This window comes from Equus caballus, chromosome 5 (assembly GCF_041296265.1).
Source record: "Equus caballus isolate H_3958 breed thoroughbred chromosome 5, TB-T2T, whole genome shotgun sequence".
NCBI lineage: Eukaryota > Metazoa > Chordata > Mammalia > Perissodactyla > Equidae > Equus > Equus caballus.
Window position 1 is genome coordinate 40,135,590 of NC_091688.1, and position 14,471 is coordinate 40,150,060.

The window sequence follows — 14,471 nt, forward strand, 5'->3', positions numbered from 1 at the left end:
ATGCCTGCCTACGGGCTTCAGGGGCCGACAAAACAAAAGGGGGGTTCAGGAGACAGCCCTCTCCAGGCCCCACAAGAAACTCAAGGGTTTCTGGAGGAGAGCACCTTGTCACAGACAGATGGCACCACAGGAGCTGCTCTCACGAGCTTGAGGACTTTCCAGGCTAAACATCAGAGGGAGGCCCACCTCAGAGGCCAGCTCCTCATGCCATCCCTGCATCCTCCACAGGCTCCGACACCCCCCTGGAAGACAGCACGGCGGAGGCAGCCACATCCCCAGGGCTGTAACTGTCCACACCACCAAATCCTCTGCAGCCCACTCCTGCTCAGGGGCACAGAGTGGGGTGACCCCTAACCTCCTCCCTGTGGTGGAGGCAATTGAGGAGACGGATCCAGCCGAGACCCAGGGGGGAGACCCGCATGTTGCTTGGTCTGCTAAGATCGGAGTCAAGTTCCAGTGTCTTTTTTCCCTCCCTTCAGCCCCCCTCCAAGGCCTCGTGTCTCCTAAGCATGCTAACTGCATCCGAAAGGCCCCCGTCCCCCGTGCGCGTGTCCGCCTGTATGTGTGGGTGCCCTCAGACATGCAAGTGAAGGGAGGAGGCTTCTGTGTAAATGCACTTTCTTCCTCCCTCCCTTTCTCCACAGGACCCCAAGGCTGGGGTGGGGGCCTCCACCTCTCCTCTTTGTCACTTTGGTTTCCTATAAATATGTATGTATTGTAAGTGCATCTTTGCTATTGTAAATAACTTTGACCTTTTTTGTTTCTGTTCCTGGGGTGCTGGAGGCAGTTATAGAAGGGACTGCTGAGAGAAGGGGAGGTTCACTTGGACCTCCTGGTTAACACCCAGCTCAGGATGAGGGCCCAAAGGTGTAGCCGGCCCTGAGTGCCCCAGTCCCCTGTGGGCGGAAAGGTCTCCTGGCCTCTGGCCGCCTAGCTGGGTGCCGAGCTGCTCCCTTCCTCCTAGGACTTCTCATCTTCAGGGGAAATCTTACCCCATCTGTGACCACCCTTCCCCCCCCCCCCCATAGAAAACCAGTGTATCAGGTATGGAGCTGAAAACTGGGCCCCCCACCAGGAGGTGGGGGGAGGGGGTTTGAATGCTGGAGTCCCCGAATTAACCAGGACCATCCCCAGGAGCCACCACAGCGTTGGCCCCTGTTACCATGTCCACTCCACTCCCCCACTGACAAATAGAATATACACACTGTGCTAGGTGTATATATACATATATATATATAAATATATATAATATATAAAATATAGATATGGAAATGACTGTTTTGCTGTTAAAATAATGTATACTCTTTTATTTTCTTCCTTTCATGGTTAAGATTTTTTTTTTAAGAAAAGTTAAATATTCTTCAACTGTGGTGGTGTGTGTGTGATTCTTAGAAGTGCTGTGATAAAAGATATTGTGGTTGGTTCCCTGAGAGGGTGGTTAGAAATGGATAGAGGGAACAGAAGGAGGTGTCGTCGTGTCCTTCCCCTGACCCCGCATCAAGCCCCCTACCCAGGTCCTGCCATATTCTCTCCCAGAGCTTCAGATGTGTGCTCACGGAACTGCAGTGGGGCAAACTGAGCTACACAGCCCCTGTGGCCCAAACGAAAAGACACTGAACTCACTTAATTTAGACACACACACACATATATACAAAGGAGCAGAGGACCCAGTCAGGAGACCTCATGAACTGCCCTCAATGAGCTTTAGGACTTAAAAGGGAAAACATATGGGGAGGGTCACCTCAGAGTCCTGGCCAGTTGTCACTGTCATCAGCCGTCCACATCCTTCCCGCAGGCCCTGACAACCCTGGAGGCCAGCACGGCAGCCACAGCCACATCCCCATCCCTAGGACTGTAACCATCCAAACTCCTCTGTCTCTTTGCCTTCATTGTTGGAGAAAGGGACAGATTCTCTTTCAGCCCTAACTAGCTCATACTCTCCCTCCTAGACGTAGCATAACGCTAGACGCTGACCTCGCGAGCTTACGGTCTAGCTGGGCATCAGAACTAATAGACGAGTCGCTGGTGATCAAGTGTCGGGATATGGACGGGGGCTGTTGGGGTGCGCCGCAGCTTTAGACGGACTTGGGCAGGGATAACTGGAGAAGCTGAGGTGACTGATCATCGCTGAGCACCTGTAATGTGCTCGGTGTGCGGAATTCAGTGCTGGTCGATCTTCTCTGCAGAAGCTCAGCAGCTGGCTGCCGAGAGGCCGAGCCACAGCCCCGGGCAGAGGCAGAGACTGAGCCTCGCAGAGAGGGAGCTCTGGGCAGGCAGAGCAAGTCCCTGTCGAGGCCACAGAATGAGGGGACTGGGGCTCAGGGGGTGTGGCCCAGGTTAAATCTGCCCAGAGGTGACGGGGGACACTTCTCCCTGTAGAGCGGCCGTCAGCTCCCCGGGAGCCGGCCCTGTGCTCTCCGGGCATGGCAGTGGGTTGTCTTAGGGCAGGCAACGCTGAAGGGCAGAGACACGGGGTCCCCAGCTTTCCCACCCACATGGCCCCATGCCGGGTGGGAGTCCCTGGTGTCAGGTCGCTGGCATCTGCAGGCAGTGTTCTTCGGGCTCATGTGTAGGGCTTGGCCTTTGCTGTGTAGATGTTGAGACTCAGCCCTTCTCTGCAGTAACCTGCCAACGCCACATTTTCCTAAGCTGAGCCCTTGCCTCTCCTCCAAGCCAGTCAGACACCTGGGCCAGCCAGGGAGAAGCAGGAGGGGGTGGGCGCAGGGGAGGGAAAGGTGGGGCCCGGGCTCCATCGGTCACTAATCCCAAGTCCTTCCCTTCTGCCTCTGAGACCAAAGGCCGAATGCAAACCCAGGCGCATGGCCTGTCCTCTGGGGAACACAGGGGAGTGACTGGCCTGAGCAGGCAAGAGCTAGGCCCTGAGGAGGCAGGAGAGCAAAGGCCCTGGCTGGCCAACGCCACAGGGGCTGAGAGCATCCCCAGCAGAACTGTAAAGTGATTCAGCCATTTCTGGCCATGTAACATGAACAGGCTCAGAGTCCAAATGTTTCAAGTAGTTCTGGAACAAAGTTTTCAAACAACCTCAAGGAAAAAAGTACAGCAATAGAATTTGTTCATAATCTGAGATCTCCTCCAGGGAGGTCAGCCCACGCAGGGACAGGAGAAGCTTCTGTGGCCCAGTGTCTGGGAGGAAGGTGGGAGGGGCTAGGTGGAGGAAGCCATGGCCTCCTCCTCCCTGGACTTGGCCTTACTGATGGGGTCCCTTGGCAGCATCAGCTCCTGGATCATGATGTACATAGGACATTGTGGGGAGAAGCAGTTTTTCTGAAGGAGGGAAAGGAAGGCTGACAGCTGACAGAGGAAAGATTAGTCCTCTGGGGGAAAAAAACATCCTGGGTTCGGGGTTGGGGGACATGGAGAAAAGGCAAAGTGGGCAGGACTGCTGATCTTGCAGCAAGAGGGACTCAGGTTATGTTGTGATAAAAAGAATGAGGGGCACTGGAGGCCTGCCTCGAAAATGGGGAGCCACAGAAGCCACCTGCAGCAGGAGAGTGATGGCACTCACCGCCAGGGACAGCCACAGCAGCCCCACGGGGCCCTTGGACGCACTCTTGGCCTTGGAGAACTGCGCCTGGTACTGTACCGTGCTGAGGAAGCCCTCCAGCCCCACCTCTGTGATGCGGTTTCCTGGTGGAAGAGGAGATGAGGTGGCTGCTTACACCGCCAGCTTCACTGGCACCCACCCCCATCTCAGTGCACAACCAACTCCCTGCACCCCACCCACCAGCCCAGGCCTACCCCCTGCCTGGTCCCTCACCCCAGCCCTCCTCCTCTGACCCCTCCTCTGTCTCACTTCCCTCACCCTTGGTATTCTCCACCCCAGTGCTCTCTCCCGCCCCTCCTTACTCTCTAATTGCCCAACCCAGGGCCTGCCTCCCTCACCCCAAAGCTCCCTGCAAGAGGGCCTCTGACAGCACAAAGCCCATCCACAGGAGAACCACGTTCTGCTCCGTGGAGTCGGGTGGGGCACCCTCCTGGCAGCGTGGGACCCAGGTAGCCTTGCGGCAGGGGGGCAGGGGTGGTTGGCACACATACGGAGGAGGTTGAGGTGCAAAAGGACCTTGTTCCCAGGCATGAAAACTTTCCCATCTCGGTGCTCTACAGGCTCCAGGAGAGGGTTGACCATCTCCATAGCTTCAGTAACCAGCTGCTAAAGCAGAATACTAATGCAGCAGAGGAGAGGGGAGCTGGTCAACAGGCCAGTCATTCATTCATTCAACATACATGTTTTGAGGGCCGGCTATAGTCCAGGCTTTGTCCTAGGTGCTGGGAATACAAAGATAAATAAGCCCATACCCTCAAGAAGCAACTTGGTTTGGGGGAGCCAGAAAGTGAGACAGTAATGGGGTATGGTGTGACAAGTGGCAGAGGTAAGCTCAGAGCACTGGGAACATGGAGGAGGGACATCTAGCCCAGTCTTGGGAGTCAGGAAGGGTCTCCTGGAGGAGGCAGCCTGTGAGCCGAAGTTTGAATGGTATGGGGTCGTTACAGATGAAGATAGAAGGGAAAGGTGTTCGAGGCAAAGAAAACAGCAGGTGCAAAGGCTCTGGGGCATGAAGCAGTCTGTCACATTTGGGTCCCACTAAGGATTTCCTAACAGCTAGAGCAAAGAGGGCAATGACTGGAGGGAAATGACACTGAAGGCAGGATGAGAAGAAACTGCAGTAGTCCTGGTGAGAAGCAGCAGCCTGGAGGAAGACCCGGGCAGGGACAAAGAAAACTGGGAATTGAAAGGCAGCTTCCACCCCCTTTCTCCACCTGAACTTCCTCTTTCGTAAGATCTTGTCTTGGGTGCCAGAGAAGACTCCTAAAAGGGGAGGGGGCCATTCCCTGCCCAGGGCAAGGGAGGTCTCCTGATGGACAGAGACAGACCCTCCAGCTGGAGGCCTGGGGAAGGATGGGACCTATGGAGTTGGCAGTTCCTGAAGCAAGGAACAAGTTGAAAGGGAAAACGGAGGCTCCAGGGGCAGAGGAGAAGGGGTCTGAAGGAGCCGTGCCCAGGGTTATAAAAACTACTATAAAACGCCCTGCCTTCCTGGGGCTCTGCTGAGAGGGGCTGAGGACCACGTGCTCTGTTCCCTGTGCCACTGTGCAAGCAGATGATGGAGGTGGTGACGGTGAACCAATGGCCTTTTGGGAAGTAGCCTGAGCTGAGACAGCACATCAAAAGTGCAGGGTGTGGGCTCCTAGTCAACAAGGCAGGGGAGAGGGGGAGCGCTAAGCTCTATCATCTGCCAGCAAGGCCAGCTTGGGAGGGGGCTGCGGGGGTTCAGGTGTGGTAAGAGGACTGGAAGACAGAAAGTGAACTGAAGTGGCTGCTGCCACAGTCCAGGGCTGGAGACCACGTTCCAGGAGGGGCTGGGGTAAGAGCTCGTGGGCAGCCCGGGTCCCAAGGATCCCCACCCCACTTCTCCTGCAGCCTACCTCTGACTCCAGGAGGATGCTGCGCTTCTCTCTGCTTCCAGTCTTGGGCCCTTTTCCCTTGGTTGGTTTCTGCTCAGGGATGGTCACCTCTGGTGTGGGAAGAGGAGCCAGAATGCACAGTGCAGAACTCTGATACCACCCATGTTCCCCAGAGAGAGTGGGCTGGAGCAAGAAAGGAGGCTCCTCAAACTTTGGGTTGGGTGCAATAGAAACAGAGCTGGAGGGGGCCCCTTGCTAGGCAGGTGGTTCTTTTTCTGAGGGCTGAGCCACGGGGGTCCAGCCCAGGGAAACAAAGTGTGTGGTGTGATGTGTCAGGATGTGGGGCCCGGTGGGGCTTTCTACATCTCACCCAGAGAAGGAAATTAGGCCCAGAGAGGGACATGACCAGAGGACTAGCTCAGAGCACACAGCGAGGCTGAGAACAGCTCTCCTGCACCCTGCCCAGTGCTCTTCCTTCCTCCACACCAAGAAGGTGCCGCGGCAGGGCACTAGCACTTACTCCCCTTGCCTGCCTTTGTGGAGTCTTCTTTCTTAGGGGTTCCTTGTACAGGCGACTGCGCAGACCCTGACTTCTCATCTTTCTTCACCACTTCCTGTGGAGGACGTTAGGAAAGAGATGAAAGTCCTACCTCCCCTGGGATAGGGAGCAGGTGTGGGACAGGGCCGCGTTAGGTCCCCGGGCCTGAGGTGGGCCTTCAAAGGCCTTCTTCCCTCCGCCCCAACCTGTGCCCCACCCCACGGAAGCTGCCTCCCCCGTTCCTCCAGGGCCCAAGGCTCTCTTGCCCACAGTACACCTACCCCTGACTTCTCCTTTTTCTTGCCCAGGCCCTTGGGGGTCTTCATTGTCTGCACTTTGTCTGCCTTGTCCACCAGGGCAACACTGCTGGCCCCTATCGCCTGACTCTTCTCACGATCTGATTTGGATTCCCCATGTCGAGAGGAGGAAGGCTGTGCTCACAAATGGGAGGGGATGGAGGAAGAAGCCAGAAGCCAGCGCCCCTTCCTCGGCGAGAGGTGAGGGGGAGCCTCGAGCCTGGGCAGCATTCGGTTGGGCAGCACCCCACCCCCATCTCCCTGCCTAAGTGCCAAAATAATTTGCCTGAGACTCCTCTAGGGGGAGGTGCTGTTGGGAAGAAAGGGCAGAGGGATCTGGGGATGAGCTGGGGGGTGGGCATGGGGGCTGTGACCCTCACACTGAGGGAGAAAATAGTAGCTAACTTTCATTGAACTAAGTGCTAGGCTCTGTTCCAAGTGCATCGCGTGAATTAACTCCCTTAATCCTCTCAGCAAGCCTATGAGGTAGGTAAAATCATTCCCATTCTACAGATGAAGAAACTGTGACCGGTGGGTTAAATAACATGTCCAAGGTCACAAGCTGTTATGTAGATGAGCCCAATGTCAAGCACAGGCGGTCTAAATCTAGTCCTTTCTGTTAGCCAATACCCTCTACTGCCCATAGAGTGGTTCTGCCGTTAAAGCCCAAATGTTTGTTAGATCTGTGCAGAAGTCACAGAAAAAGATGGTCACGACAGAGGGCCAGAGGACACATTAGGACATGGCCAGCTTGCTGAAAAGCAGCCGACCTGGAGGGCTAAGAGGGGCTCGGCTCTCGGCTCCGGCGGCTCCTCACCGATCGCATTCGCTCCAGCGGCCCTTTCTCCAGCAGGAGGCGCCGGCGCTCCACCACCTCGGTGTGCGTCAACTCGAAGGGGCGCAGGACCTGCGGCGAGGCGCCACCTCGCGATCAGACGCCCCAGAGCGGGAGTCCGCTCACCGGCCCCACCCAGTCGGCAACTCACCTCGGCCAGCTTCAGGGCGCCCTTGTCCTGGATGCGGTTGTGAGCCAGGGACAGCCAGAGCAGGGAGCGGTTCAGCCGGAGGCCCTGGGCAGACAGGGAGGGGGCGCGTGAGCCGGCGGGACCCGGGCCGTCCCAGCTCCCGTGGGTCCCTCCTCGCCGCTCACGCACGTCCGCGAGGTAGCCGGCGCCCTCGTCCCCGATGTGGTTGAAGCCCAGGTTGAGCGAGACCAGGGTCCGGTTGCAGCTGTGTAGCGTGGACAGAGCCTGGCCCAGGAGCTGCGCTCCGTGGTCGTCGATGTTGTTGTTCCGCAGAGACAAGTGAGCGATCCTGGGCAGCGGAAGGGAGACGAGGGTCACTGGAAACAGGGGGTCCTGGGCGTTTGCAGGAATTTCGATGAACTTGGGGGCATGAGGAGGTCCATCGAGTCTGAGGGTCGAGGGGCAGGAATTGAGGGTCTTTGGGGGAGGTGCTAGAGGGGCAAGGAAGAATGGGGACTAGGGACAACTTGGAATGGGGGGCGGGCCCAGAGAAAGGGGGTGAGTCTCACGTGCTGTCCAATGCCATGAGCTTGTGATATGACTGCTCCGGCAGCGGGTTCCCCTCCAGAGACACCTTCCTGAGGGTGGGAGAGATTTGAGAAACAGGAGGCACCACTGAGGCCAGGTGAAGGAAGGGGACAGAGAGGAAATGTGGGTCTCTAGGGAGCAGCCTGGAAACTGAGTTAAAGAATGGCCCCCCAATAAAGGAAATTGTATGTGACAGTTCTCCAGACTAAAAATCCAGAAGTGTGGCCATGTGAAGGGGTCACTCCCCAGAGTTATTGACCTGTGGTAAGGTGGCCTCTAAGATGACCCCGATGATCCCCACTTCCAGGTATCTATGCCCTTGTGTAATCCCCTCCCCTAGATTGTGGCTGGACCTAGTGACTCACTTCTGATGAGTGGAATATGGCAACAGTGATGGAACGTCACTTCAAGTTTAGGTTATAAAAAGACTGGTTCCCATCTTGGGTGCTCTCTGGCACTCTCTGGGATCATCAGCTGTCATGTGGTGAGGCACTCAGACTGCATGTGAGAGGTTCACGTGTGGAGGCATTGAGCTTAGCCACAGCCACGTAAGTGAGCTGGGGAGCAGATGCTCCAGCCCCATGGGAGATGACTGTGGGCCCAGCCAGCAGCTGTACTGCAGCCTCACCAGGCCCCTGAGCCGGATGCACCCAGCTAACCTCCACCTGGACTTATCTCACAGAAATGGTGAGATCATAAATGTGTGTTGTTTTAAGCCACTAAGTATAGAGGTAATTTGTTACACAGCAATAGGCAACTAATACATGACCCTCCATAAGGCAGTGGCTTCTGCAACAGTGCTGAGAGAATGGAGGTCTTTTTCTAAGTCACAACAGAAATTGAACTAATGGCTAGAACTTTCTCTATTTAAAAATTTTCTCCCGTGATTTATTATCTTTGCTCAGCCTTTCAGGCTGGCTCATCTTTCATCTAAACTGGGTGGCATTCACCTAAAATTATTCTTATTATGTTGATCTGACTTAGGTTTTACATATTAAGCTAAATTCTATAATTATTTTTCTGCCGGTTAAGTTGTTTCTAATTCCCATGATGGAGTAAAATATGTTTCATGGTGTTCTATACAGGGAGCACTGAGGACCTTCCGCTGAAGAAATCACAACCCCTGCCCTCCAGAAGCACCCATCCCATCCACAGGAGGAAGATGGGCGAGCCAGTGGGTGGCAGTGAGGGTGCTGTGAAGCAGGAGAAGTCAAGTGTGCTGGGGGAGCCTCAAGCAGGGGTGGCCAAATCAGCTTTGCCCTTTATACAGTAAACCACACCTGTGGTGACACTATTCACACCTTGCTCCAGCTCCCTTCTATAAAGGAATGTCCTTTCCCAATGCCCTGCCTTGCCTGCTCCTGTTCCTCCTTCAGGCTCAGCCCAGCACCTCCTCCTCCAGGGAGCCTTCCATGTCTCCCTGCCCCACACCCACAAGATGGGGTGGCACTCCTTCTCTGCCCCCACAGCCACCTCCCCATCCCCACCCCCACCGCATGAACCGTTCTTCCATCACCGCAGTCCCCACACTGCCCTGCAGTATCTATTCCTAAATCCTTCTCCCTCCCTCATTGAACTGCCAGGTCCGGGAGGATGAGAACCAGCCCTGGTACAGTGTCAGGCTCCAGGGAGCAAGGAGTGAGGGAAAAATCCTCCAGGGAGAGTGGGTGATGGAAAGGAAAAGGGGATGAGGCCCCAAAGGTCAGGCTCTTCAGCCACTGGTGGAGGCAGAAAAGGGCACCCTGCTTCTTGTCAGATGGAAGTTTCAAAACCCAACAGACACTAGCTGCACCCTGTTTCCACAGGGATGCCAGCCAGGCCTGCAGGAGGTGGGACTTGCCACTCCCTTCCCCAAACTGCTCCCCTCTGACTGCGCACCCAGCCAGGCTACCCAGGCACTGGGGGCCTCCCCCGTCGCTGACCTGAGTGTGGAGGAGCAGAGAGGCAGGAGGGCGATGAAGGTGGTCAGAGTCTTGTCAGTCAGCCCCACCTTCCACAAGCTGGAGTTGGGGGGAAGTGCAGAAACATGGCTGGGGCATCACCTCCTTCCCCTACCGCCCTCTCCAGCCACACCTTCCCTCAGCAAGCCCCCTCCCCACAGTCCCCAGGGTCTTCCATGCCCCTTCAGTTCTTTCTCCCAAGCCACCAGGAGCCCGGCCCCCCACATTGGCCTCCTGCCCACCCCCCTCCATGTCCCCTCACTTGATGGCCTGCAGCTGGCTGAGGGAGGGCAGACATTTAGAGAAGATACCCAGGATCCGCTCCTCAACCTTCCAGCCTGCGGAAAGGAGAGGAGGAAGCTGCCTCAGGTCTGGTGGCGCGAGGGGGGGCGGGGGGGGGGGCGCTAGCGGGGAGGTGAGAGAGGAGTTGCGGGGGTGCCTCACCGCGGATGTAGATTTCCTTCACGGCCTTGTCCTCCTGGTCCAGCTCCACCTGGATCGTGGGCCGGAAGAACACGTATTTGCTCTCCACGCTGTTGAGGCTGCAGGACCCCGACAGCCGCTGATCCTCTAGAAGGCAGGGGTGCGAGGAGATGGGGTGAGCAGGGAGGGGACAGAGCCACCGCCCCGGGCCGCACGCCCGGCCAGCCCACGGGTGCCCGAGAGGCAGGGACGGCTCCCACCGAGGCGGCGGGATGGGAGGACTCCGCAGGTGTGAGAGGCGCTCGCCTGGGGGCGCTGCTTCTCGGGCCAGGGCCGCGTCTGTGAGGGTTTGGGAAGGAAGCCGGGAGACAACCCCACCTCCCCATCCGCCCCCTCACTCTCTCACACTGCCCTGCGCCCCCGCCGTTCGGCCCACCGTGCGATGGGAGGCTGGGGATGGGCGAGGTGGCTCTGGCAGGCACCCGGGGGTTCCCTTGTCACTCACCTTGGGTGGGCTTTTCCGACATAGAAGCGGAGGGGAAAAAGGTCGGGTGCGGGCGGGGCCGGGGCACAACTTTGGGGAAGTCGGTGTAGCCAGACAGCGTACAGAGCTCGGCGAAGTCGATCTCAAGGACCCCGGTGCACTGGTACTCCTCTGCGGGGCGGGGAGGAGAGAGGCAGGGAAGGACATCCTTACAGCCGTTTTTTTAATGTAAGATGCATTGTAAAGACTGACGCTGAAAACACTTGAGAGGAAACAGTGGGATATCAAGACCTGGGAGAAAGGAGACTAAAGGGCGTGGAATGTAGGCAAGCCGGGCACCTCTTTTCTGTGCGCGCTCCTCCACCCGCCCCATGGGCCAAAGCCTCTTCCATTCCGGCTCTCTGTTCCCGCGGGGGGCGGGGCGGGGGGACACGGGGCTCCACCTCCCCAGCCCAGCCTCCTATGTCCCTTCCTTGCTGGGACTGCTCAGGGTCACACGGAGAAAGAAGCTCCAGGCCTGATGTGAGCCAAGGAAGGAACACCAGTACTTCTCCACTCCCACTACCACCCCTACACATGGACACCACATTCCAGCAGGGTGGCAGGCTTTTATTTACTTAGCAAACATTTATATAGCACTTACCCCTGTCCCACACTTTTCTAAATGCCTTAGGAATATTAACTCATTCAAGAGTTATATTAATTCAGACAGATGCCCACCACATCCCATCCTGAGGGCTATGCAAACCGGAGCTGTCTGGGTCCCCAGAGATCCCAGCTCTTTCCTGCTCCCCCATGGGCATCCCAGGAAGAAGTGGTTGTTGGAGATGGGAAGGGGTGTCCCTGGCAAATGGGAGAAGCTGGAGGCAGAGGGCTAGCTTCCTGCTGGCTAGGCATCCTGGACCCCCCACAGCAACATCATCCAGGCCCTGGGCAGTAGGGACTGCAGGGGCTGTGCCCAGAGAGCACTCCAGCCACTAACAGGAGGTAGCCTGCCCCGAGGGTGGGGAGGGACAGGGGAGGACAGGTGCTCAGCATGTGTCGGGGCAGGAGGTAGAGAGGTTTAAGCGTTCTTGTGGCAAAGGGATGAGAGACATGTTCCTCATGCGCCCAGCCATCAGGGGGAACACGGACGCCCGAGAAACATCAGCTGAATGGACAAGGCAGAGGGGAGGCAGCCCCGGGAGGCTGGGCTAAGCCCCTTGTACAGCTGATTCCTGCGCACGGGCTTTCCTGGGGCTGTTCCCTCTGCTGGGAGAGCCCCTCAGCCCTTCCTTGCCTCACTCACACCACCTTTCTCTACAACAAAGATTCTCAAACTTTAACATCCATCTGTAAGCCTGTTAAAACACAGTTTCCTGGGCCCCATCCGCAGAGATTCTGCTTCCATAGGCTGGATAGAGTCCATGAATTCACTTTCTAACCAGCTCACAGACGATGCCAAACCTGCCGGTCCAAGGACAGCACCTTGAGCACTGCTGCTGCAGAACAGCACTTCCCAACAGAATGTCATGGCAGAATGGAAACGTTCTCTATCTGCACAATGGTAGTGACCTCGTGGACAGTGCAGCTCTCAAGGGGCTTGCTCCTGCTCTCCTCGGCTCCCACACTCCTTCCTCACGCTCCCTAATGACCTTGACTTGAAGCTTCTTGAGAAACAGAAGCCAGCAGATGGCATTTCCTCTAAATCTATAAACTTTCCTACTGTCTGCCGTCATTCTCTACTTCATCTGAGCCCTGCGTCTGACCCTGCCACAGCACACAATGGCGCCTGCTAGAGCCGCCATGACCTCCGTGTTGCCCTGTCCAGGGTCACTGTGCAGTCACGACCCCTACTCTCTCCTACATCGCTGCCCTAAGGCTGATCAGCCTCTCCTGCCAGCTCCTCCTCCTATACTATCTTGTCTCTCCTTCTGGAAATGCTGTTTCTCCAGCTCTCATAGTTCTCTCCCCCAGCCACAAATACTGACTGACAAGGAGATGGCACCTGACCAGGGCCTGACAATCAGAGCCTTTTTCCCAAGTTGCTTTACCGTGAGTCCAGGGACAGCAAGTTCCTGGCCCTCTCTGATGGCAAAGCTGGTGGATTTGAGTCAAGAAGCCTTGCAATAAACGCTCCTTTGTGGATAATTAGTTTGGGCTGGGCTCTACCAATTGCAACATGAAGAGCCACACTTCTACTTATACTCTTCCCATGGTTTTCTTTTCCCAGAGAATGTAAACTCCATGTGGGCTGGCCTGTGTCCATCTTGTTCTCTCTGTATTGGACCTAGCTGCAGGGCAGGCATCCAAAAAGTAATTGTTGAGTAAATGAATGAGTATCTATAAAACTCAACTCAAAGTCACCTCCTGTAGTCCCCCTGTGTCCTCCCATCACCCCCTGGGCCTTCTTCTCTTATACATCTTATCACATATTATTGTATTTGTCAGCATCCCAAACCACAGTGTGGGTTCTTTAAGATCAAGTTCGATTCAAACATCTGCCAAGCTGAGATTCAGGAACTATGCTGGAAGTAAAACTGTGATTCATGTCCCAAGGTGGAGCACGGAGCTCTGCACACAGTGAGTGCATAATAGATGCTTGTTGAATGAACAAATGAATTTGCAGTTTACAAAGTACTTTCTCACCATCACCTCCATTCTTCCACACCGGTAGGCAGGCAGGACTCACACCTCCACACTACAGAGAAGAAACGTGCCCAAGGCCCCACACCTCCAGTGGCGGGAGGGCAGAGCTGCAACCTGGAGGCCTAATCCCCCAACCCCGCCGCCAGCGTACCAGGATTTTTGGGCTCCTCCTCGCCCACCGGCGGTAGGACAGCCGCTGGCTTCTCCTTGGCCCCGCGATCCCCCTTTTTGGTCACTGTGCCGGACGACTTCTGGGTCGCGGGACGCGGGGCCCTGGGGGAGGCCCCCGGCGCGCTCGTCTCTCCTGACATGCTGACGCGGTTTTCAGCGACTCTGGGGACCCTCACGGGGGCGAAGAGGCAGGACGGGACTCTGTGGGGCTCGCCCTACAGGTGGCCGAATCAGGGGTCGCTATTCCGCGTCCACCGACCCGACCCACCGGCAGTGGCGTCGCCTCCGCGTCCATCTCCATGACAACCGCGCGAGGTGCGCGGGCCCGCGGGAAACAGGCAGCCGCAAAGCACACGCGGGGCCGACAGGGGGTGCGGCAGAGTCAGAGAAGGGCGTAGGTGATCCCCAAGGGCGGAGCCGCGGAGCTAGAGCGGGTGGGAAGGGCGGGGCCAGGGCGGGGCAGGTAGGACTAGGGGAGCCAGAGGCCACAGGGGCAGGTGATCCCTGGAGGGCAAGGTCCTGCGGCCTCTGTGCAAAGGGTCAGGGCCTAGAGCGGCCCGGGACCTAGGCGGGGCAGTGGTGGAGGGACTGGAGCAGAGGGGGCGGGGCTAGGGCGAGGCCGGGAGGGAGGGGCGGGGCTAGGATGAGGCCCGGACGCAGCGGGAGGGGCCAGGGCGAGACCAAGGCGAAGGGGCGGGGCTAGGGCGAGACCGGGATGGAGGGGCGGGGCTTGGGCGAGGCCGAGATGAAGGGATGGGGATAGGGTGAGACCGGGAGGGAGGGGAGGGGCTAGGCGAGACCGGGAGGGAGGGGCGGGGCTAGGGCGAGACCAGGATGGAGGGATGGGGCTAGGGCGGGCAAGGAGCCGTCCAAAGTCACCCGCGAAACTGAGCACAGGAAAGCGGGGAGCCGGCCCGGCTTATGAGAGATCGCGGCAGTCAGAGGAATCTAGGAAGGGAAAGTCCAGTTGGGAGCAGATCCACTCCCCTGGGCCCACCCTCTTATTCTGTAAGG

General features: G+C 57.2%; 2 protein-coding genes across 17 annotated transcripts in view; one reads left to right on the top strand and one right to left on the bottom strand.

Annotated features, from left to right (window-relative positions):
* ARHGEF11 (Rho guanine nucleotide exchange factor 11) overlaps positions 1 to 1,365 on the top strand; it is a 99,117-nt gene extending 97,752 nt beyond the window's left edge. For all 7 annotated transcript variants that reach the window (XM_070268005.1, XM_023640955.2, XM_070268006.1 and 4 more), the window contains one exon: positions 229 to 1,365. In XM_070268005.1, the coding sequence (XP_070124106.1) occupies positions 229 to 287 (59 nt within the window). In that variant the 3' untranslated portion in view covers positions 288 to 1,365. The remainder of the gene's footprint in view (positions 1 to 228) is intronic.
* Positions 1,279 to 14,405, bottom strand: LRRC71 (leucine rich repeat containing 71). 10 transcript variants are annotated; one of them, XM_070268016.1, is made up of 16 exons: positions 13,438 to 14,405; positions 10,680 to 10,829; positions 10,196 to 10,321; positions 10,014 to 10,089; positions 9,734 to 9,811; positions 7,793 to 7,861; positions 7,413 to 7,572; positions 7,245 to 7,328; positions 7,076 to 7,165; positions 6,244 to 6,393; positions 5,945 to 6,038; positions 5,446 to 5,534; positions 4,246 to 4,287; positions 4,057 to 4,168; positions 3,527 to 3,648; positions 1,279 to 2,625 (listed from the first exon to the last, which is right to left on the bottom strand). In XM_070268016.1, the coding sequence occupies exons 1-16, from the start codon at positions 13,595 to 13,597 to the stop codon at positions 2,605 to 2,607; spliced, it is 1,623 nt and encodes a 540-aa protein (XP_070124117.1). In that variant the 5' UTR covers positions 13,598 to 14,405; the 3' UTR covers positions 1,279 to 2,604. The 10 variants fall into 10 exon arrangements, with proteins under 10 accessions (XP_070124117.1, XP_023496736.2, XP_070124119.1 ...); XM_023640968.2 differs by having other exon boundaries at positions 4,057 to 4,171; XM_023640964.2 differs by lacking the exon at positions 1,279 to 2,625 and adding an exon at positions 3,006 to 3,285.
* Between the last annotated feature and the right edge of the window lie 66 nt (positions 14,406 to 14,471).